This window comes from Gouania willdenowi, chromosome 9 (assembly GCF_900634775.1).
Source record: "Gouania willdenowi chromosome 9, fGouWil2.1, whole genome shotgun sequence".
NCBI lineage: Eukaryota > Metazoa > Chordata > Actinopteri > Blenniiformes > Gobiesocidae > Gouania > Gouania willdenowi.
In genome coordinates this window covers 29,266,098-29,291,676 of record NC_041052.1, presented here as the reverse complement: position 1 = coordinate 29,291,676, position 25,579 = coordinate 29,266,098, and the positions used below count along the sequence as shown (strand labels likewise).

The 25,579-nt window shown below is 38.1% G+C and overlaps 2 protein-coding genes across 2 annotated transcripts; one reads left to right on the top strand and one right to left on the bottom strand.

The window, feature by feature from the left end:
* Positions 1-6,643: 6,643 nt before the first annotated feature.
* Positions 6,644-8,509, top strand: LOC114469806 (purpurin-like). The gene is made up of 6 exons (XM_028457625.1): positions 6,644-6,715; positions 6,819-6,933; positions 7,643-7,779; positions 7,862-7,974; positions 8,059-8,271; positions 8,357-8,509. Exons 2-6 carry the CDS (start codon positions 6,820-6,822, stop codon positions 8,365-8,367), a joined length of 588 nt encoding a protein of 195 aa, XP_028313426.1. The 5' UTR covers positions 6,644-6,715; position 6,819; the 3' UTR covers positions 8,368-8,509.
* A 2,045-nt stretch (positions 8,510-10,554) lies between these two features.
* idua (alpha-L-iduronidase) lies at positions 10,555-23,317 on the bottom strand. Its single transcript, XM_028457475.1, has 14 exons — positions 23,055-23,317; positions 20,424-20,564; positions 20,232-20,314; positions 19,997-20,104; positions 19,216-19,311; positions 17,976-18,178; positions 15,674-15,853; positions 15,394-15,610; positions 15,100-15,309; positions 14,111-14,232; positions 13,859-13,984; positions 12,535-12,611; positions 10,845-10,945; positions 10,555-10,732 (listed from the first exon to the last, which is right to left on the bottom strand). The coding sequence occupies exons 1-14, from the start codon at positions 23,189-23,191 to the stop codon at positions 10,638-10,640; spliced, it is 1,896 nt and encodes a 631-aa protein (XP_028313276.1). The 5' UTR covers positions 23,192-23,317; the 3' UTR covers positions 10,555-10,637.
* Positions 23,318-25,579: the final 2,262 nt, after the last annotated feature.

Genomic DNA, 25,579 nt, shown 5'->3' with positions numbered 1-25,579 from the left:
AGGGATTTAAAACTTAAGGTTTGTCACAGGTGCAGGAAAGTTGATGGTTTGTAGATGTTGCAGGAGGTGAAGTAGGGAAGGTGCTGAGTCAGCACAACGTGATTTATTTTAGGTTAACAAATTGTTATATCTTGATTGTCATTAATCATTAATAGGTTCTGTAAAAAATTCCTACATCAACCATCACTGAAACCAATGAGCTGATATACTCCACAGCAGCAGTGATCCTAGAGACGCTTGGCTATCGTAAGAGCAACCATGGGATGAAATACCAACCATGGAAAAGAAGGCTGGAGGCTAACATCAAGGCAGCACTAAGGGAAGTGAGTCAATTGACAGAGGCCTTGAAAGGTGCAATGAAAAAGCACGTACCCAAAAGGTACAGCCAGATGCCCTTACCTGAAGCATTGGAAACTGCCAAACAAAGGCTCCAAGCCTTGGCCAGCCGCCTAAAGAGATACACGAGAGACAACGAAGCCAGACGAGTAAATCGTCTGTTCGCAACTCAACCAGCGAAAGTGTACGCTCAGTGGCAGGGTAACAATAACAGAGCAGACCCACCAAGGCTGGAAACTGAACAGTACTGGAAAGGCATATGGGAGAAGGAGGCAGCACACAACAGTGATGCACAGTGGCTGGTGGATCTGAGAGAGGACCACAGCAACCTCCCTGAACAGAATCCAGTTACCATCACAGTGGCAGACGTCCAAGAAAGAGCCTCAGGTATGAAAAACTGGACAGCATCAGGCCCTGACATGATACACGCCTACTGGCTTAAGAAACTCACGGCACTCCATGAGCGCTTGGCAGCACAAATGAACCAGCTGCTGAGAGATGAATGATTAACCGAACGGCGCACAATCCTGATCCTGAAGGATCCCTCAAAGGATACAGTCCCATCCAACTATCGCCCAATAACCTGCCTCTCCACAACGTGGAAGCTCATGTCTGGCACCATAGCGGCTAAGATAAGCGGGCACATGGATCAATACATGAGCACAGCTCAGAAGGGAATTGGCAAAGATACCAGAGGTGCCAAACACCAGCTCCTGGTAGACAGAACAGTCGCTCGAGACTGCAGAACCCGACATACTAACCTGAGCACTGCCTGGATTGATTACAAGAAGGCCTACGACTCAATGCCACATACTTGGATCATTGAATGCCTGGAGCTATACAACATCAACAGGACTCTAAGAACCTTCATTGCAAACTCGATGAGGTTGTGGAAAACCACCCTTGAAGCCAATGGCAAGCCACTTGCACAAGTCTCCATCAAATGTGGCATATTCCAAGAAGAAGCCCTGTCCCCACTGCTGTTCTGCATAGGCCTGAACCCCCTCAGCCAAATAATCAACAAGACTGGCTATGGATACCGACTCAGGAACAGGGCCATCATCAGTTACCTCCTCTACATGGATGACATCAACTGTACGCTAAGAATGAGCGAGACATCGACTCACTGATCCATACCACCCGGATATACAGTGCAGACATTGGGATGTCATTCGGACTAGAGAAGTGTGGTCGGATGGTGACTAAGAGAGGGAAGGTAGTCCACACAGAAGGGGTCTCACTCCCAGAAGGAACAATAGCAGACATTGAGGACAGTTACAAGTACCTCGGAATCCCACAAGCAAATGGCAACCTCGAAGAGGTGACAAGGAAAGCGGCTACGGCCAAATACCTCCAATGAGTAAGACAGGTCCTAAGAAGCCAGCTCAATGGCAAGAACAAGACCCGGGCAATAAACAGCTACGCCCTGCCAGTAATCAGATACCCTGCAGGAATAATAAGCTGGCCAAAGGATGAGATACAGACCACAGATGTTAAGACGCGAAAGCTCCTAACCATGCACGGAGGGTTCCACCCCAAATCCAGCACTCTGAGACTGTACGCTAGCTGGAAGGAAGGAGGCCGAGGACTAGTGAGTGTGAGAGCCACTCTCCAGGATGAACCATCCAAGATCCATAAGTACATCAAGGACAAGGCTCCAACAGATGACGTGCTCAGTGAATGTCTCAGACAATGGGGAACAGAAGAAGAGGTGCTGGAGGTTCCGTCATGGGAGGACAAGCCCCTACACGGGATGTACCACCGAAACATAACTGAAGTGGCGGATATCAAGAAATCCTACCAATGGCTAGACAGAGCCGGACTAAAGGACAGCACAGAGGCACTCATCATGGCTGCACAGGAGCAGGCCTTGAGCACCAGAGCAATAGAGGCCCAGATCTATCACACCAGACAACACCCCAGGTGTAGACTGTGCAAAGCGGCCAATGAGACAGTCCAGCACATAACTGCAGGGTGTAAGATACTGGCAGGGAAAGCTTGCATGGAGCGCCATAACCAAGTGACTGGTATAGTGTACAGGAACACCTGTGCAGAGTATGGGCTGGAAACCCCAAGGTCAAAGTGGGAAACACCTCCAAAGGTGGTAGAGAATGACCGAGCCAAGATCCTGTGGGACTTCCAGATACAGACGGACAGAATGGTAATGGCGAACCAACCAGACATTGTGGTGGTGGACAAAGAGCAGAGGAAAGCCGTTGTGGTTGACATAGCAATACCAAGCGACTTCAACATCAGGAAAAAGGAACACGAGAAACTAGAGAAATACCAGGGGTTCAGAGAAGAGTTGGAGAAAACCTGGAGGGTGAAGGCATCAGTGGTGCCCGTGGTCATTGGGGCACTCGGGGCAGTGACCCCCAAACTGGAGGAGTGGCTCCAGCAGATCCCAGGAAATACATCAGACATCTCGGTCCAGAAAAGTGCAGTTCTAGGAACAGCAAAGATACTGCGCAGAACCCTCAAGCTCCCAGGCCTCTGGTAGAGTACCCGAGCTTGGAGGAAAAAAGAGACCGCCCGCGGAGGGTGAGGAAGAGATTTTTTGATTTATATATATATATATATATATATATATATATAAATCAAAAAATCTTTTAGAAGTTATAGGGAGCCATTGCAAAAGAGTCAAAGAGCCACATTAGGCCCCAGAGCCGCAGGTTGCAGACCTCTGCCCTGAGAGAACCACAGCTGAACATCTGGCCTGGCATCATAGTCCATCAGTTCTGGTCCCTCCATGGCTCCCCCGAGAGGACACACTGTGCACCCACTGCACCCAGGGCCAGGTGGAGACTGAGCTGCACTTCCTCACCTCCTGCCCCAGCTACCAGGACCTCAGAGACACTTACTTCCCCCTGATCACACACACCCACAAAGACCTGTCTGACATCCACAAACTCCCCTACCTGCTCAGGGAAGTCCAGCAATGTGCAAGATCCATTGACTGCTGTGACAGGAACTCTAACGACCTCCAGCCCCCATAGACCCCACTGTCCCATTACATTTATGTATCTATAGTATGAATACATACTTATGTAGGTGTTTGTGTACATGTACTGTATATATATATGTATGTGCTTGTATAACCGGGTGCATATGTGTGTGTATATCAACATATGTAAAATTCTGTACATAACCTCGACTTGTACAACATTTATAAATTCATTGTAAATTGTGTTCTACATATATATATATATAGTGAAAGCCTATTTTATTATTTTATTTTTATTTTATTGTTTTGCACAAATTTTATAACATTTAATCAACATTTTAAAAGAGAGAGAGAGAGGTGAACTCTGTGGGAAGTGATGAAGCGCTCAGCCACTCTGTATAAAACAACGTCACCTTATATGAACTCGCACGGATGCGACCAGATTAAAATTTTCACTCGCATACACTGAAAAAACATTTGCATATGAGACCATATTGGTGGCAGTCTCGAGCCCTGTCTGGTGTCAGTTTAAACACTGATCTGAACAGATTTTATGAAAATAAAAAGCCTGTGCAGTGTCTCCAGCAGTAGAAAACACACATGCACAAAAATGTTAAAAACACAATAAGAAAAATATTGATTAAAAATCAGAAAAAAAATAAATGAAAAAAAGAAAACGATAAAAAAATTGCGATATATCGTGAAATCGATTTTTTTTTCACAACCCTAATGTAATTTGTACTGTGTCATTGTATAAATCAAAACCAGTTTAAAAAAGATATATTTCAATATAGGCAATATTGTCATTTTTGATATCGCCAAAATAGAAAAGTGGATGTATTTATACAATCTCGATATACCCGTACTGCCCTGCAGCTCTAATCAATATACACTGACCTGTCTTTGGTCACAATGAAGAAAGCCTTTGGTAAGTGGATGAACTGGAATGTGGTTTAGATGACATAGGTGTGTTAGTTCTTCCTCTGCTTTGATGTTGATAATCAAAGCTGTGGTGCCACTACTTCATCTGTTTCTAATATAAGTCAGTAAACATTAACCAACTGTTTGTGTAATGGTGCTGCTTTTGTTTGGATCTTCTTAGGATCAGTAATCTTTAGGTGTCATTTAAGACTTAGTGTTACATAAGTCAACCCAGTCACACTGAACCTATAAGGACCTTTTAGCTCTATTCCAGACCAACCCAAACAAAGAGTCCGCAACAGGATTAGTTAAACCTAGCTTTTGTTTGGCAGCACTTCCTGTCCAGCATGCGGCTTTACTTAGCTCTCACTAACTGTGATATAAAAATAGCTCCTGACAGATTAATAAGGGACATTACTTTGTTTTTGGTAGACAATAGAACATGGCTGGTTGTTCTTTCAATAGGTTCAGAATTAAGTTCAGTAAAGAAAGTTCATCAAATTCTTATTATACTTTTAAAATTTAGATTTTTTTTTAAAATTTTTATAATATTAATGTGTCTTATTATTCATGGTTTTTTTTTCTATATATTGTAATTATATGTCCAATAGCTCCTATTTGCCCATAATAACATATATTTAACTATTTCAAAGCCTCTTTTTTTGGAACAAACATCTGATTTCAACTGAATCTAAATCACACAAAAACACAACAGTGATGAGATAAATCAGATATAAATAACTGGGACATTCAAGATTATCACTAGAAACAGTTTGAGAGCAAAATGACGTCTAAATGATAAATATTAATAAATCAATCAACAAACTTAATGTGTATTGCTTTAATTAACTACAAGAACTGATACTAAAATAATACTGTTAGATATAAACTTATAAATGTATATGTTTTTATCTCTTGATGAGCTCATGTCTTTGACAATCACAAATGTTTGACGTACAATAACAAAAGCAGACACATGTCCAGCCATGTGCTGGGCCAAAGGGAGGAGGAACCAGTAAACAACATGGAATAAAAATGATTAATTTCTGTTCATCAGTTAATAAATCAATTGATTAATTCACCAAAGCAAAACCTCTGATGTCTCTCTGAATGTAATCTCAGGTATTGTATCTTCATCTACTCTAACAATGAAAAACATTATCTACTGCATATCAATTAATCATATTACAGATACCATTAATGATCTATTAAATAAAATTAAAAATGTATTATTTTTCATTAGGCCTCTGCCTTTTTCAGTGGGTTGATCATATCTATTGATACAAATATATAACTAATATTCAAAACAATGACTTAAACCTAGTTTTTTAAATTGATAGTATAATTCTTACAAAATGTTTACTGAGATAACAGGCTGTGGTTTATGAGACAGGGCGACACATTGGGAACACTGGAACCACTTCATAACTCAGCTTTTCTTCTCATAACAATCCTATAAAACAATAACTTCACTGTTTTTACTACTTTTTATTAGAGAATAAATGAAGTGTAACCCTGTAAAGCACAGCGTCCACAGTCTATGTGGGACATGTGATTATCTTCAGCACACAATGCATTTGATAGCCATGTTTTATTTAGACTTTAATAAGTGGCAGATACACTGACATTTATACACTTTCTATTTTCTATACTTCAAACGTTGCTTCCCAAGGAATGCAAAACACTTTAGAAATAACACAAATACTGGAACTTTTATCGATTAAACTTTCTTTAAAACATTCAGATCCTAAAATGTTTTTTTTTTTTTTTTTTAAATGGATCCTGAAAAATGTTAAAATGAATATAATAATTCCTTTCTATTTTTAAAAGTTATCTAACATTTACATTTTTGCATGATTCTCCCACTTGTATTTGATTTGATTATGTTTTCTATTTACAATCATACTTGTTTCCACTCCAATAAGAATGTAAAAGTCATTTTTCTACATACACTAACAGTCAAAAGTTCAGACACACTTTCCCATTGAACTCTATGGGAAAGATAAGAAATAATGTGAAACAGACATTTTTCTGCTCTATTAATAAAGGTTTACTTTTGGGTGAGGAGAACTTATAAATGTGTGTTTTAAAAAAAATACATTATAAAAAACCTTTGTATAATTTCATATGATGTCCAACTCACTTCAAACTAATATTATTGAATGTTTACATGTGACATCTAAGCCCAAAATATCCCCACCTGCTCATCTAAGCCCTGCTGAACATGGGACCAATCAGGCCACGTCTGCCATTACATTTATTCCATTATGTAGCTCTACGAACAATTACATAAAGCCTAAACACTGCTGAATACCAGAGTTCATCAGCTTACAGCAGGGATTTGGTTAACTGGATTAGCAGTAGATTTAAACCCTGCATTTAGGTTTAAGAGGTGAAAATAAGCAGTGAGCTCATGTTTGTGTCTGGTATAAAAAGACTTGAGCAACGTCTCTTCACCACAATCTGAACGGTGCAAGAACTGAGCTGAGACCTCTGAATCACTGCCCTCCTCAGGTAAGGACAGGATTCCACTGCTGGATCTATTAAAGCTGCTAGAAACACTCAGAAATATTGATTTAACGTGAGTGTAACATAGATCTACGTTGCTGTTCAACAGAATGGACTTCCAGATCTTTGCACTGCTGATGGTGTTTGTGGCCTGCGTGGAGCAGGGACTGGCCTCCTGTGTGGTGGAGAGCTTCACCGTCAAACAGGACTTTGACCCAGGAAGAGTGAGTACACAGCTTTGACTGATTCATAGATCGCTCTTTATTATCAATATGCAAACTAAGCAAAAAACAAGACGAGGAAAACCAGACAGATGAATAGTCTACAAATTAAAAGCACTTATTATTTAAGTCATTCCCCCTCCCCAAACTATAAAACTACATAAAAGGAAATTGATCTGAGTGAAGTTGTAAAACAATTCAAACATTATCATCCAATAACGCAGCGGTATCAAACTCATTTTAGTTTAGGACCAGTTTTAACTCAATCATGCCCTTATCTCTGCCGGATCTACACTTCAAAAAATCTTGATTGTATAAACTATTTTTGTGTAATTTAAAGGAATTTTGTGCAATTGTTTGTGAGAAATTGCAAGATTTTGTAAAAAAATGTAGAGTTCTTTTTTCAATTTGTAATTAAAATCATTGCATTCATGTGATACATGCAGAGGAAAACTGCCAAGTCCATAATATATTGAGGCGTTTCATTGGATTTGTGAATTTGAAATATCTACAACTGGATTATTTGGTAATTTACAGAATAATTCTTATTTTCTCTGTCAGTTTGACTGTTTCTTGTTGGCCGAATTTGATGCTCTAAAGGGTCAGATTAGGCCCCCGGGCCTTGAGTTTGACCTGTGTAATAAAACAATCCAAAGTTAAAAGCAAAAAACTAATATTATTCTAATAATGCTTTCCCCGTCTCCTCCCTCAGTATGCTGGGAAGTGGTACGCACTGCAAAAGAAAGACCCTGAGGGTCTGTTCCTCCAGGACAACATCTCTGCTGAATACACTGTAGGTGATGATGGGTCCATGGTGGCGTCCTCCAGAGGCAGAGTCACTCTCTTTGGGTGAGCTTTTATTTCTCAGTGTGGAACGTACACTATATCCCAGTGTGTATCTTTGTTATTAATATATCATGTATACATTTAGCTTTTGGGTTGTGTGTGCTGACATGGCTGCTCAGTACTCTGTGCCTGACCCTGGGAACCCAGGCAAGATGTTCATGAACTACCAGGGACTGGCCAGCTACCTGTCTAGTGGAGGTGAGCAGCTCACTGACACATGAAGTCATAAACACTGGCGTCTAACGTTGGCTGAAGCATTACATTCATCTCCTTCTCGTTCAGGGGACAATTACTGGATCATCGACACAGACTACGACAACTATGCCATCACCTACGCCTGTCGCACGCTGAAGGATGATGGAAGCTGTGAGGACGGCTACGCTCTGATCTTCTCCCGCAACCCCCGTGGCCTCCCCCCCGCCATCCAGAGAGTGGTCCGCCAGAAGCAGGAGGAGATCTGCATGGCTGGACAGTTCCAGCCTGTGCTGCAGTCTGGTACACATCAACAGTTTAAAAACAATCCATTCCAGTTTAGTCACAAATGTGGAAAATCTTACACAACTCTTCCTTGTTTTTACAGGAGCTTGTTAAACTGGCCTTCAACGAACAGGATCAAACAACGACGCCCAACATGAAACCAAAGATTATGTGATAACAATCAAAATTATCTGATGAATCCAATAAAACAGCCCAGAAATGTCTCATTGTAACGGTGAATGAAGCAAGTTTCTAACCTAATCTAATCTAATCACTGGTTCAAATCAACCTGGGTCATTATTGTCATATGTTGAGCCAGTCCCTTAACCCTGAGCTCTTGTTGTACGTCGTTTTGGGTAAAAGCGTCTGCTAAATGAAACTGTAATCTTCCAATTGTATCTGAACTATTATTTCAAAGTGGAAGTGAAATGGTTCCCATTCACACCAACAGGAAGCGTCCACACAGGATGATCAATCTGTTCTGGTGGTAATAAATTTTGTAAAGAAACTTCATATTCTTGTTGTCTTTCTGCAAACTTCAGCATCACTAACAGCCAACAGAATTATGTGGAAGTCACCTTTTAAAACAGGAACAAAACAAAACCTTGATTTGCTGTTTTGTGAACTTAAGACTGTTAGCACTATTAGCCACGTTAGCCCTTTTTACCTTTGGTTTAAAATCTGAATATCACAGAAGGATTTGTTTGACTAGAAGTTAACTAATGGAATTACCTGTTTTTAAATGTACAAGAAAAAAACGTGTGTAATATACAGATTAGTGTGGAAATGATCTAAAAGTCATTTTCAGTATTTATATATTTCTCTGTATTAGGGCTGCACGATTTTGCCAAAAACCCTAATTGCGATTTTTCCGACAGATATTGCGATTTCGATTCGATTTACGATTTAAAAAAATATTTCATACATTTAAATCCATATGCGTTTTTTCCAACTTCCACATCATTTTTTTTATTCCGTTTTTTAGAAATATTAATAATTTTTTTTCAGAAAATATTAGTTCCTGTGACTCCTGTGAGGAAACAAAATACTCATAAATAAAAAATCCATAATTAAACAAAAATGTATGTAAAAAATAAAGAAATTAAAAGGAAAATATAAGTTGTACAGCAAGGAAACAAAATAAATACCAATAAAAAAGAAAACTATAATTAAACAAAAATGTATGTCAAAAATAATGAGTAAGATATAATTAAAAGGTAGATATAAGTTGTAGTGACATGGATTATTCTGATGGCTCCTTTTTAATTATTCATGTCATATAAAGATGTATGAGAGCAGCATTAATGTCACTCAATTTCCCCTCAGGGATCAATGGTTTATTGAATCTGATCAGGTTTATTGATTACGTTTTGATCAACTTTATTTAAAATAACCTAATTTAAATGATCCTGATGACATCATTCCAGATCGTAATGATTAAATAAAAATAAATGTGTGAGACACATCACGTGTAAGAAGTGTTTTTTCACCACTAGGGGTCAGAATATTTTAAAGTATCAGAAGTTATCAATAATCTACGATGTTTCAGACTCTACTATCCTTGGTATTTATGGACTCGTCCACAACAACAGAACAACTTTATCCACAGATCTTCTGTCGTTCTGATGAGATGTTTAAACGCTCTGAGCAGGTGAAGCTGATTAAAGCTGATCATGTTCTCACGGAGCACAGCAGCGCTACATGAGGAATGGACGGAGCTTCACACACACGTTAAGTTAAGAGGTCACTGGTCTGCTCTGATTTAGGAGTCACTGATGATTTGCATAGTTTTTGGCCAGATTAGACAGTGTTTAGGTGGTGTTTGAAGTGGCCAGGATGAGAGTGGCAAGAATATTTCTGCAAAAAAAACATTCTTTTCCTCACAGTGACAGTGTTTAAACACGATTCTGTCCATTTCCGCGTTCAACAGTAGATTCCGTGTTCATTGTTCGATTTTGTGATTCTATTAACGTGGATTTTATAAGGCCCTAGTGTAGTTGTTAGCGCACTCAGAGACTCGCTGCAGCAAAAAGAGAGAGAGACTCGCTGCGGAGCATACAAGTGTGTGTTCTGTAACCATCTCTGATTGGCCAGCAGCCCAGGAAGGCAGTTCTCTGCAATTCTGATTGGTGAACATATTTATCACTCAAATGATGGAGACTGAAGAAAAAACCTCCAGCATCTGAGGTTAGGTTATCACAGTAGTGAAAGCCTTAATATGGATGTGGTTAAGGTTAATTGTTCAGCTTTATTCTATATTAAGAATGGACATCTCATGATTGAGCCCAAATAACCCAGACGTTTAAAGATAAAGTATTTATTCATATAGCTTTATAAAAAAGGATATTTACAGTGTAAAAACAACATTCCAAGGTGGAGTAGATTTATTCTGAATACCTCTCAGGCTGTGAGTATAAACCAGGCCTTCCCCAGTAATCCACAGCTCGGACTCTGTAGAGGCCGCTGACCTCCTGGTTCACTACAGCGCACACAGCACAGCATTATTATTATTAGCATTATTACAGGTGGATCTATGGAACACTTCACAATTGTAATCTGTATTTTCTGAGAGTCCTGTAATAAACAGTTACCTGGTGAGTAGACAAAGGAAGTAAAGATGATGTCCTTACGGTTGATTCTGCTGAATTTATTTTCTTCTGTGGAGAAATCCACTTCAAATGTCTTGATGCATCTGAACAGAAAAATGACATAATGTGTTTTAATACTTTCAGCAAATCTTACAAACATAGAAAAAGTTTGTAACTAAGCAGTTCTCATATTGTAGTGGGAATGCCCAATGCAGTCAGTGCATGTTTTGGTCATTGAATTTTCTGTCCAGAAAAGTAAATCAAAAAACAAAGAACGAGTGGTTATTTGATTTTTTTTTTCAAATTGAAAAACTAAAGTTGAAATTCCAGGCATATTTCTTTATTAGGATCAAGAAGGGATAAACAAACATTTAAAAATTGGTTGATTTTCAAATTTTGTTTCTAAAACCAAAAAAACAGAAATACCAGAGGACAAAAACAAACAAAAAAAACGCCCGTTTTTCAATATGGTGAGTTGCTCTTGCAAAATAAGAGCACATACTGTATGAGGACACTGCTTATGGCTATATTTTCACTGCTGCTTAAAATGTCGTTGGAACTGTAAATTAAACATGAAACCATTTTCTGTGCAAAACCTGTTGACCTTTCTTGCTGAGAAACCCCTCCCACTCCCACTTTGGTGCAACATATTTTGAAGCAATTTCTGCAGGTGAAGAGCCTTGTTTTGCAGTTTCAATAATTATTTCAGAGTACGGTTCCAAAGACATCCTTAAACAGCAGGAAAAATATAAAAATAATTCATCTGTTTTGGCACCAGAAAAACAGCCGTGTCCTCATATACTGTACGTAGGGTTGGGAACCTCTGGGTACCTCACAATACGATACGCGATACAAAGCTCACGATAACAATTATCTCATGATATGACGATACTGCGATTATCGATATATTGGTCAGAAAACAATCTACAATAATCTATGACATAACAAGAAAAAAAAAGATTAAGTAAAAAAAATACAATTTTTATTTTATATTTCTGAAAGACAATAACTTGAAAAAGTGTCCTATGAACAGTGACACTATTTTAGTGCAACATTTCTGTAAATAAATGTCAACATACCAATGTAAATGAATAAGTATCTCCAATAGTGCTTTCTGTAAACAAAAAATAGGGTCTTTCTTACCAGTGACACCAGTATAGAGCAATATTCCAGTAAACAATATTTTGGTTCCAGTGATAAAATTTCTGTGAAGACGTACCTGCACATTTAAGTGAAAAAGCAGAAAAGGTTTTGAAAATAAATAAACAAATGAATAAATACATTTTTTTTTTTTTTTAAATCGATACTTAGCGGGAGCATATCGATAATCCATTGGGCAGAAAAATATCGCGATATGTCGCCGTATCGAGATATCGTCACACTCCTACATATACGTGCTCTTGTTTTGAAACGTTCCGGGATCACCATATTGAAAAACTGGTATTTTTTTTGTTTTAGTCCTCTGGTATTTTTGCTTCAGTTTTTTTGGTTTTAGAAACAAAAATTTCAAAATGTTAAATGTTTGTTTTTCCCCTCTTGACCCTGATAAAGAAATATGCCTTTAATTTCAATTTAAAAACAAAAATAGTTTTTTGCTTTCAGGTTTCCTTTTCTAAAAGGAAAATGACCAAAACATACCCTGAGCCAACGCACAGTGTGCAGAGGAAATGAAAGGTGAGAACGTCACACTTACTTTGAATTAACACAGTGGTCAGACCAGACAATGAGGACTTGGCCATTAGTGATCTTGATGAAAAACAGTCCATTAACCTGATAAAAGACAAATCATACACAAGGTTAAAATTAAACTTAAGAAATTTTAACAAAAGTCATTATAAATGTCTTCTAACAGATTCTAAGAATGTGATTAAAATGTAATTCTCAGAGTATTTCAGATGCATTTTTTTTTTTTTACATAACTCCGTATTTTGGGAGGAGAAAAAGTCCAGTAAGTGATGGTTGTCAGACTATGTGAACAATAATGCAGTGTTGATCTCACAAGTCGGTGATTATCATTCATAGTTGTTAGAACTATATACTTTATATAGATAAATCCATAGATCAATACATTGCAGACCATTTGCTCCAAAAAAAAAATCAAAAATTTAAATTGTTTACTGACTTTTTTGTAAAAGTTTGGCACATTCCATTGTTAGATGGAGTCCAATAGATGGATGTATAGAAATATTTTTACTTAAAGAGTAACTAAACTCCAAACCCATATGTATTTGGGTATTAATCAGTGCTGTTGATATTGATCCTAGTACAACTTTTTAGTAAAAGCATTTTAATTTTGCGTATTTTGTTGTAAAAGGTCAGAGTGACTGCCCTCTAAGGGTTGAACGCCAGTTACTACATTTTAATTTTACTATTAGCTGAGAACAGATTATGCAACATCATTGGACCATCTGTTGGCCCCACCCCTCCAATAAAAGCTGGGAGGTGGGAGGAGATTTAACCAAGGGTTGTCATTGGGCAACACACTTTAACCACATTGCTTCCAATAGATTGTACATGGTTGTTGGTGGTGGTCAGAGGGGCTGTAGGAGCGAATTGGTAGTTATGCTCTTGTAACTACAATGTAGCTTACCACCACCTCTATGACTGGTGTGAATGAATAATGTTTCTCTAACGCACTTTGAATCTCATCAAGAAAAGCGCTTTATAAATGCAAGTTATTATTACTATTATTTATTATGACAACAAAAATGTACACAATAGGAAATACAAGATGACAACCAAGATACAGAAAATTAGAGCGAAATGACAACAAAAGCAGAATATGATCAAAACAAAAGCACAAAAAACTAAAATATAGGAAAGGACTACAAAAACACACAAAACCTTTGTTATTTCCTGTATTAATGCACAGATTGGTCATTAACATGAATGCTGATAATTGGCAAACTTGACAACAATTAAAAATCTATTTTTCTATCCAACCACATGGCTTAGAGGTCAAACTTTTGTACTTTGGAGGAACTTCCTGACAGTGTCTCAGACCGTTTAGCACTGACCTGGTTTGGCTCCGCCTCGGGTCGATCACACACATGCACGAGAAAGACGGAGGGCAGAGGAAGTCTGGCTTTCACAGTCAGAGTGTCTCCTGGAGGAACATCCCAGGGGCCTTCAGTGTGAGGGTCCTAATAGAATCAGTCATTATCAGCAGACCCTTCAACATTACTGAAAACCACATGACAAAACCAACACAAGTAAGAAAATCCCACACAGTCACTTTCAACACGTCCAAACCCAGTGTTCTGCTATACCTGCACGCTCCTGATGTGTCGGAACTGCTCAGCTGAAGGGAAGTCAGGGCGACCCATGCTCTGCCACAGCTGCTGTGGGTTACTCACATTATTGTCCATGTAATAAGTGGCATACACCAGGCCTGAAATGCAACAATATGAGCAGAGAAACACCAAATAAGTCCCTTTACACAATTTTTACCATAAACTGGATAACAAAAAGAATGATGAATAAAGTTTTAACATTCAGCTACAAGCACAAAGAGTGTTCACACCAGGATAGAGGGATTAGGAGGTTTACCAGGACAATTATTAAAAACAGAGATCTAAAGTGGGATGGTATTATCTTTGGATGTAGACGACACAATTCACACTGAAACAACCTGTGTGCACTACACCTAAGTGAAGTATTATACATAAAGCTGTCATTAAGAGTCGTTTGCTAAATTATGACACCTTTGGAGCTATGTTGGCATTTTTTGGGTTAGGTGAAGAGATCTAGTGGAGTCAGGGTAATGAAGGGTTAGGGTAAAGAATGACACTTAATGACAGCCTTCATGACACCTTATTTATGCCAATGACAGATGTTTTTTCATAATAATGACAGCGTAATGTTAGCCTTTATGTATGAAGGTGACCGTGCCTCAATAGTAGAGTGGGTCGTCCAATAACCAAAGGGTTGGGGGTTCGAATCCTTGGCATGGCACTTTACCCACATTGCCTCGTATGAATGGGTATGAATTATGGATGAATGTTAATGGTGGTGGTCAAAGGGGCTGTAGGTGCAAAATAGCAGCCACACGTCTGTCAGTATGCCTCAGGGCAGCTGTGGCTACATTGTAGCTTACCACCACTGGTATGACGTATGAATGAATAATGGTTTCTGGACGCGCTTTGCGTCTCCTTAAAAAAGTGCTATATAAATCTAAGCGTGTGTGTGTGTGTGTCCGTCCAAATGTGTGCATTCAACAAAAACAGGTCAGAAACCTGCTATGGTGCTCTACACGCACCCTTCTGAGCACCCAGGCCTTGGATTGAGATGGTGACATCATCAATGAGGGTGGAGGAACTGTTATCGTTGCTGTTGTAGACCAACACTGCTGCCTGCCAGCTGTCTGAGCCGCCTGGTGCCACTGGTTTGTGACTACTAGCCAGAACTCCCACTGTGTTGTTGTGGCTTCTGTCTGAGTTTATAACCTGAGCCAGGACCTGAGTGTCACCTTTAAATGACAGAGAGAGAGACTTTAAAAACACAATACAGAATTAAAGGCATCACTGGACATGTGCTTGTGTTTTGCGGTGACCCAGTAAAGCCAGAAGGCCCATGACAGTGAGGACTGGTTTCCTGATGAGCTGCACATGTGGTGGCTGCGTGTTGTTGATCTGGAAGCGGGCGGTGAGCGTGCGCTGGGTGAAAGGATGTGGGTGGTAGCTGAGGAAGGCGTTGTCATTGCTCAGCAGGGTGTAGTTGATGGTGCTGTTGGGGTTTGCTAGCAACACATCCTGGTGCTGCTTTATCACCTGTTGGGAACATGACAAACCTGGTTACTGTACACTGGTCTCTGTGTTCATGCAGCACCTCACCTTCACGACCATTGCAGCGTAAGTCACATCAGCCCTCCACTCCTGAGGCCTGGACCATCCTACCAGCGGATCGGCCTCATCGTTATAAACTGGGACCCTGCTAAATGCTGGGAATCGCTCCTGGATCTCTCCCACAGTCTGGATCTCCTGCTGCAGGATGGGCAGGGAGCTTCCTCCTCCCTAAAGAATGGGAACAGGAATGTAGCTTGTTGTTCTCAGCTCAGACTTAATCACTAAAGGACTGTTTTTAGGAACTCTAACACATTTAATCTAGGGCTGCACAATTATGGCCAAATTGATAATCACAAATATTTTGATCAATAATGTAATGAAGATTATAATCACAATTATTTATCATGTTAGGGAAAAAAATCTGTTTATATATCACACAACTTTTAAACAAACAATATGTGTACAGTTTACAGTGCAAAATGAAGCTTTAAATAAGAAAAATGATTCGAAAAAATGAACCCAAGAATTTAAAATGTACCAAAGGCTAATAAAATAAATACATTATTATTACAGAGCCCATATTTTAAATGTAATAATTGCCGACAATCAAATCTATTCAAAATCTGAATAATTGTGCAGCCCTAATTTAACCAGAAACCATGTACCAACAACTCATCCACACTTAAAAAACATAATATACACACATTGAAAATGTTCCACATATACAATGTGGCCCTTCAGTGTCTCTGAATTTTAACAATCCTATATAATAATAATAATAATAATAATAATAATAATCTGTACGCACACAAGAAAACATCTTATTCAGAATTATTACATTTATTTCAATAATTGGCCTACTGGTGAGAAACAATCTTTTTGGAAAAAGAAATCTCCCAAACATTTGTTGATTTAACATATATCAGTAATACAACATATATATCACACATACAACTCACTACCACAGGATTCACAGAACTCTGCAATGTTTGGTTGAATTTGAATTAGCGTTTAATTCGCCACGCTAATTCTAGTTCTATATTTTGTTTTCATGTTTGTCAAAGCTGAACATCCATTTTCAAATAAGTACGTGGTGGGGCATCAAACACGTCTGGCTCGCGTAAAGCATCATATTTGTGTTTTTTGATGGGATTGTTTTTCTGTCACCACTTACAGAGATCAATGTGTAATTTGTGGCAATACATGGAGGCTCCTGACTGCTGGTCTATTTATATTTGCATTTCCACAGTTGTCACACTGTTATTGACGCTTATTAATGTACCCCCTATGACAATTTGCATTCCCCACTTTGTGAACCTAGGCTCTAAGAGGTTGCAAAAGAAAAATCCATCCTAAATATATTCATCAAATAAACCTTTATAGACCAATTCCCAAGCAGAACAACTGTGGTGAGAAACTCTGTGCACACTGTGCAAAGTCTGTAAATCCTTCTTGAATGTGTGTGTGTGCAAAGCTCCATCTGGGTTTTCGCTGCCTGTAGAAAGATGAGACTGCACACCACCTGTTAGACAATCACTTAAATTAACTACGACACAATTCATCAGGTGGGGTTAAAGATTTGAGTTTACCAGAGTTTGGTCAGGAACAAAATAAATCATTTGTTGGAATGGAATGCTATATCCTAACATTGGAATCAAATATTAACCTGCACCAGTTATAACACTAACAAACTGCTCACAGATGATATTATACACCTTACTGAGATCAAATCAGACATCAGGTTTTTAAAATGAATATTTATTTACATAAAGATTGTGGGATCCACAGGTGAAAAAGACAGGCTGAATAACTAAGATTGATTTGAAAAGAAGAGATATACAGTAGTTGATCAATTTGGTGGTATACATTTTATTTCTATCTACACTCACAAAACACCTTCAATAATTTCTGTTCCAAGTTCACGACATTGTTCAAAGATGTCACACATCATCTTTCTCTGTCTGCACATGGTGATCAGTACCAGATTAATACAAACAAAACCTACCAGGAACCTGGATTGATTCATGGTACGCTGAGTCAGCTTTTTGGAATGGAAAGTCCTGCAAATTCCCAATGTTAGTCTGGTCCTAGGTTAGATTTCTATTATTATTTCTATTATTAGAACAGGGCCCAGCTTGTTTTAGCACTTTTTCTGTACTTTAAAAACAAACATGCTGTATGCACATCTACACATGACAATAAAGTATATTCTATTCTAGAACTTGATCATGATTGATCTGATCCATCATGTACTTTCTACTGCAGTATTATTCTTACAATGGACAGAACTTTTTATGAGAGGGGAAGAGGTTAGAGTTTGTAGCAGATGTGGAGAAGTTGAGGTGCAGACCTTTTTGTGCAGGGCGATGTAGTCGATCCTGATCCCCGTCTCTCCAGTGAAGAGGTTTGTGCCGTTGTAGCAGTGCTGCAGCAGGGCCCAGCAGTATGGGGACCGAGGAGGGGAGTGACACGAGTCCCCCGGACCTCCAAATCTAAGGAGGCTGCTGGCAGCACGGAGGCCTTCAGAACAGGCGTCGTAATAGTTCAGAAACCCTGAAATAAAAGAATCTGGACTGATCATAGAGTCAGTGGTTAGAAATATTGACAAAATGAGGGGGAGATCTGGATAATGAAGGTCTGCCTGCTAGACAGGGTTTCTCATACTTTTCAGCCCACGACCCCTCAAATAAAGGTGCCAGGGAACGGGGACCCCTACTGTACCTGAAGGTGGTTGAACACAGACATGAACATTGAACAGTCATGTGGACACAGGGCCATCTATAAGGGGAAAAAAGAGGAGAGCTTTTTGGGGCCCATCCATAAAGTCAGCAAAATGATGGTCCATTGTTCTATGAATCTGTGATAAACACATTTATCCAGAAAGTTTAGTATTATTTGGGCCATCATCTTAAAGATGTAAATCATTGTTTTAATCAAAAATAAAATGGGATAAAAGTGACCAAAAACGGTGGAAAAGGTGGTGAAATGTGATTTTAAAAATCACAGAAATTGGTTAAAAGTTGCAAATTAGTGTCCAAAAACGGACACAGAAAAAGTGGTAAAAAGGGTTTAAAGTGTTAATATTTGCTTATAAGTAGCAGAAAAGTAGGAACAATTAGTTTAAACTTGGAAATAATGGGCATGACAACTTGTGAATGTGGTTCAATTTGCAAAAATAACCCTGAAATATGGTGCAAAGAAGTTAAAAAGGGCAATAATGGGTAAGCATATGGGACATGAGAAAAGTGCCAAAAATGAAATTGAAAGTAGAAATACAATGTGCAGAAAAGACATTGCAAATCGATGTAGAAAGTGGCAAACATGGGAGTAATGTAGAAAAAATTCTTAGAAATAGGTTAAAATATGGCAAGTTTGGTGTAGTTGCAGAAAAGGGTAAAAATAACCAAAATGGGCTCAAATTGTTAAAAAAAAAAATCTTAGTTTCCTAAAGGCATCTGGTGACCCCCTTTCAGTGTCTCACGACCAAAAATGGGGTTTCGACCCCAAGGTTGAGAACCACTGTGCTAGGATACACACTATAGTAATATGAGGCTCCTCTTCAGGCCACCTACAGGAAAATATGAGATTACCTTGAATTGACATGGTGACATTATCAAAGTCATGGTTGTTGGGTTCATTCCATGTTTCAAAGTTCCACTGGGAGACGAATCCCAGACCGAACATATCTATGAATCCCAAAAAGTGACACAGATCAACATATATACAGGAGAACCATGCAGAACAGTTACTTTAAAAATAGTTACTTAGAGGCATGTGTAATATTTTTGTGTCATATTAGTCACATAAGATTATATGAGACCTGTGTAATAGATACTGGTGCCTTTAACAAAATGCATAATACAATAAGGGGCAGATTTACTAAAGGTTTGCATCTATAAAAAAGTGCAAACCCCCTGTTTTTCATGAGCAGATATGAACAATGTGACGGGGACTGACACAGTCTTAAATTATAAGAAATTACGTTTTTAGGTCCATTTAAGTAACAGCACCTTCATTTATATATGTTTTGTTGATTACATCAACTGAATGGTTTGTGCAGCAGACAGGGAAGTCCATTTGCTGCTCTATTGCACAATCACCTCAATTCAACTTCTTCAATGTTGAAGAATGTTCTTCAAGCTCATTTAAGGAGAGCTGTCTCAACCATGTCTGCACTGCAATCTGAGTTAATTCCCCTCAGCAGGTACGGAAACAGTACCACCTCAGCATATACTGTTGGCAACTGATTTAGCTCCCTTTATTTGAGATCTTAGTACATCTGCTTCTAAGAATTCCAACCTGTTTTTAGATTACAATGTGCATTTTCCTTAAAATTGCCAAGGTTTATTAAAAAAATAAGCATCCACTCACCAATGTACCTCCTGGATAACAAATAAATCATATTCCTCCACTTGACAACTTGTGATTTGTCCTCAAAGTCAGTGAAGTAGTTGTTAACACTGCCCATCAGTTCAAACCCTGAAAGAGAAGAGTTACATTAAAAAGTGTTTGAGCCTTATTTCTAAAGGAAAGCATTTGGGAGATAATGCTAATAAAACAGGGACCTGAAAAGATCCACAGACTGTTTACCACTGTGACACTATACCTGGTTGGAGCCCATTGACCCACAGAAGCTCTATTAGCTGATCCAGCTTAGTGAAGTCATACTGAGGCTGTGCTGCAACATCTCTGGAACAAAGCAGAAGAAAGTGTATCTAGTTCACATTATGTCTGTCCATCTACTGTTAACAACCTCCATAGAGGAGTGGTCCTGTCTGTGATGTACTGTGTGACTCACTGTGCTGAGATCAGCTCTAACATCCAGTGGATCCTGACCTGCTGGATCCCTCTGTGAGGCACTGAGCCCACATAGGCTAGATTCAGCTGCTGGTCCATGCTCAGGTCATACTGGTCAGCCTGGGTGTGAGGTAGAGGTGGACTGGACACACAACAACACACACGTAAAGGTCAAACAACATGCTAAGCCCGGACATTTTCAATAAAATGGATCTGCCAAATTCCATCAATGCCCTGGTTTTCATCATCTACTTGATGTAAAACACTTTTACTCAACAACAGAAACTTATTTTCAGCTTCCAGTTAGACTTTTAATTCTATCTAGTCTCATTCTAACCCCTTTGACCACTGCTGACACTAGTGATGGGAAGTTCTGCTCTTCTCTGAGAGCCGGCTCTCTTAACGTGGGTTTAAATGAAGAGATGGCTTTAGTATTGTTGGTAATTAGAAGTTTTATACTTAAAGGCTGACATTACACTGTCACTATTATGACATGACAGTTGACATTAGCATGAATAAGGTGTCAAGAAGGCTGCCATTAGGTGTTGTTTGTTCCCCTAACCCTAACCTAAACTAACCCCACTAGATCCCTCCACTCAGAGCTGGTGTAGTGTAAAATAATGAAAGTGTCTATTTGTACAGTTGCCGTACGGACAACCCCCGGTGCTATTGGTACAGTTACCCAAGTACAAGTACGTAGCGTCTTAGGGTTAGGTTATAACCCAATATCGCAACAATTTTTAGGGTTAGGTTTTGTCTTAGTCACATGACCTAAACTGGCCAAATAGGGGCGCTGTGTACGGATAGAATGTCGGTATATTGATACGACAAACGTACGAATAGCCACTGCCTAAAATAATCCTACGCGTGAAAGTTTCCTACGGGCGCATGCGCACTAATAGCGTAGTAAATATTTACACGTATACGTACAATATTTTGCTACCTTAAATGTTCCTCTATGATAAACCCTAATGCTAACCCTAAACCTAAACCTAACCTAAACCGGATGCACATGCCCATTGTCGACCATAGGAAACTTTCATGGTAGAGTTATTTTACACTACACCGGCCCTAACACTAAGCAGACTAAGCGACTGCTTAGGGCCCCGCGGTAACCAGGGGCCTCCCACACGATGGCTGTCCATCACACTGTTTTAAGCTGTTATTTACAGTGAAGTGTTACCTACTTGTAAAAAACCCCCATCCTTCAAAAAACACTGTCAACATCACTATCAATATCAACCATGAGGTTGGAAGGAAGATTTCCTAAGATAACATTATAAAAGCCTTTGCTTCTCAGAAAACAGGAAAATATAACATATAGTCATTAGCAAGAAGAAAGAAAATAAAAAAGTGGTTGGAGATTATATTTTTTAAGTTCTAAACAATATTTTAATTATATTTTTCATTTGGATGATAAGACTTTTTCAACATTTCTTTTGAGGCTCCTTTTTATGAACAATTACATTATTCCACAATATAAATACTACTCATTTATTTTGTTGCAATCAGTGTTTTTATTTATTTTTTCATATTTGTAATAATGTTTAACTTTACTTGTTTTTGTTTTAAAGAAAAATGTCTTTTTGCAGTTATTACCTTGTTCATTGTGTTTCTGCTAAGTTGAATAATTTAGAGCTGGAAGCGTATTTGAAGGAATCCCTTATGCAAATACATTATTATTGGCTTATTAAAATTAATCTTTTGTTGTAATTATTTATCTTCCATTAGAGTGGCTTTACATATATTTTATTTTACCCTCAAGGTTAAAGTGGTTCATGATAGTTAATATCATTTAAAATGTTTGAGGAGCAGTTAGTGAACTATGGCCTTCATGTTTGTAGAGAAAAAAAATAAGTCATTAATTTGGTTTATAATAGAATACAGTTTCTGCTTTTGTGTTCCTTAACTGTCCATAATTGGCAGTGTGGGGCCCCCAAAAGGTATCCCGCTTAGGGCCCCAAGATGTCTAGGGCCAGCCCCGCCTCCACCAACCCCAAAAAATGCCAACATAGCTCCAAAGGTGTCATAATTTAACACTTAATGACAGCTTCATGACAGATTATTAATGCTAATGACAGATAACAACAGCGTAATATCAGCCTTATGTATAAAACTTCAACTAAAATCTTACGGTATTGTTCATAGAATAAAACTGTAGCCCAACACAGCAAACACACAAGGTTTGTGTTATAATGCGACCTTTTGCATTTAATATTTAAAAAGAAACCTAATAATTGTCTCATCTTGTGCAGATACAAACGCTTTCTTACTGTATTTGAAAACTTTAATGTGCACACAAATGAACAAAACAATTCAATTCAATTCACACAAGCAAAAATGAACTAAACTCAGTAAACAAACGGTACAAATATTAATGCTATTTTGTTATTGGCAATACAAATACACATTTTATGTTCTATACGTGACTAGTACAGTGAGCCTTTAATTAATAAATACATTTTACAGAATCATATGAGCTAAAGTGATTAGCTACATCTGTTCCCGTCCTCACGTGAGCAGATGAACGAGCACAGACAGAATAAAGCGGAGAACCGGCTCTTCTCATTCACTATCAAGCATCGGCTCTATTGGGTTTGTTTTGCTAATCACACATGACAATGACACCTACCAGAAGCCAGTGCTCCTCCAGAACTGTCTTAGTTCTCCTGTTGGCTTTCCAACATCAACTGTGATGACATTAAAAGCTCCATAACTTGGTGAAATAACGAAAACCAACAAGAAAACAGCAAAAATATTCCACCGCATCACAGCTTAGCGCCTCACATGAATGTACACTTCTGAAAGAACACTTTTAACTCACTTTCTAACCAAAATACTTAGCACTTGTCAGGGTAAAAATACAACACGGCGCTTTCTCATGATGGTGTCACATGACCGCGATGACGTTGAATCACTGCGACGTTTGTAGTCATATTGAAACAAAATAAACGAGTATTATAATATGGCTCTTTTTTGTTGTCCTGCATGTTTTTTATTTCCTTCTTTTTTTCCCCTCAAGGAATTCATACCACTAATACACGAATGTTGCACACGCTTTAGGAACATTTAGCAACAAAACACGTTTAAAAAACCTGTGATTTTTTTCTTCACATTACTTCTGACCAGATTTACAGCAATATTTGTGAAATTTGTGATTTTTTTTTCTCGGAAAAAATATGTCAATGTTAAATCTAAATGTTACAATTAAATATTTAGCTAATATGCAAATTTACCGTTTAGATTTAGATCTAACATTTAGCATTTACATTTAGATTCAACATTTATATTAAATGTAACATTTAGATAGATTTAATATTTAACATTTAGATTTACGGTTTAGATTTAAAATTGACATATTTTATGAGAAAAAAAACATCACCAATTTCAAAAATATATTTTGTTTTGTAAATGTGGTTTATTCATGTGCAACTTTACAATCAGCGGCCGTTGAACAATCACCAACTTTTGCACAAAGGTTAGTTCAGTGCTATTTACCATTACGATTGCAAAAAAAAAGAAAAAAAACAATAGGTGTCGCTACAGCAAGATTCTAAAGTTACAATAAAAACTCACAACAAATCAATGTGTGCTGCAGATTTGCAACTTTTAACAGAAGTTAGCCCCAATAATGTAGAAACCTTTACGCTGTACGAGTCATGTGTAAAGGTTACTATTGCAAGTCATGAAGTCAATACTCTGTTAATGATCAAAAACAACAAAACTACTTAAACCTATCTCATCCCATACATTTTGCTAAATTGACACAAAACTAAAACTTGCTACAGTACATTTTCAGACTGTCCTACACAACAATCAACACAGATTTTTGATTTATCAAAAATCAAGGTTATAGTGCATCAAAACGTTTGACTTTAAACAGTAATGTATTTACAAGTATTTGCAAATTCTTGATAAATACATTTTAATTGTTTATTTAAAAAAATGACAAAACTGGGTCATTGTAGATGATGTTTGGAAAATATCAGAATTGTATCTCAAAAACTGAATTTTTGAAATCTGCCTTTAATCGCTAACAGCTGCTGTCTTGCACACAGGTGACTGTCTTAGTCAATTAGGGAGGCTACAGGTGACATTTTCATGAGATAATTAATTCAGTAACATAGAGGCTGCGTCCGAATAATCCCTCCTATCTCCTTTCCTATCCACTGTTCCTTCTCTCCCAGAAGTGTTTAAGTGGTAGCCATGATAAAGAGTGTCCGAGTTCTCTTTAAGCTTAGAAAAAGAGGCTAGGAAACACTGATGCATCCTATAGCCTAGGAAACACTGATGCATCCTTTACCAAAGGAGACAAGAATATGCTGACCCACAATTCCTTGCAGCGACAACGCACACCCGAGCACATATGGAAACTCATGATGATTGACAAGTAATAGATATAAGTTACCAATGCAATAATATGGCTTGAACAACTTTAAATAATCTAAAACCCATATATTATATGTAAAACATATTATCAGATTATAACTGACTGAAGAGGGATCAGAGACATTTTTAGCCACATTTATTCAACATAATTCATATTTGTGAGTGGAAGGTGAGTGTGAGCAACCGTTGTCAATGTGACGTTCTTTTAGTTTAACTTTTTTTCCTTGTAGTCTGGTAGCCTCTTTGATTTACATTCAAACCTTGTGATTTTTGAGATTATATCAGCAGAATGTGTTATAAATGTGCTTTTAGTCCATTTTTGGAAATGTGTAGTTTTTTCACTACGTAATACCTAAAAAAATAATAATTTAATGGGTTTTTGAATGTTGATCTTCTTAAATAGTTTCCGAATAACTATAACATCCATTATTTTAGGTCAGTCCCACTTCCAATCCAACAGTTGCCATCTGACTCTGCTGTCTGGAATATCAGGAGACAATCTGCTTAATTTCATTATGTAGATTCTCATTTATCAATTGTTCTAGGAACTTTTTTCTTGTAATAATTGGTTGCTTTTGACTACCGTATTTTTTCAGGTTACGTTTGTTTATAGCATATGCAATGTCTGATTTGCATGCCTGGGGTTAAAATGTTCTGGTTGTCTTTACAATTTACTGTAGTTGATTATAATGAGTAATGCTTTCTGCAGTTAAATGATGCATTCCTCATATTCAGGTGGGAAAAGCGACCACACAAAAGGCTTACAAC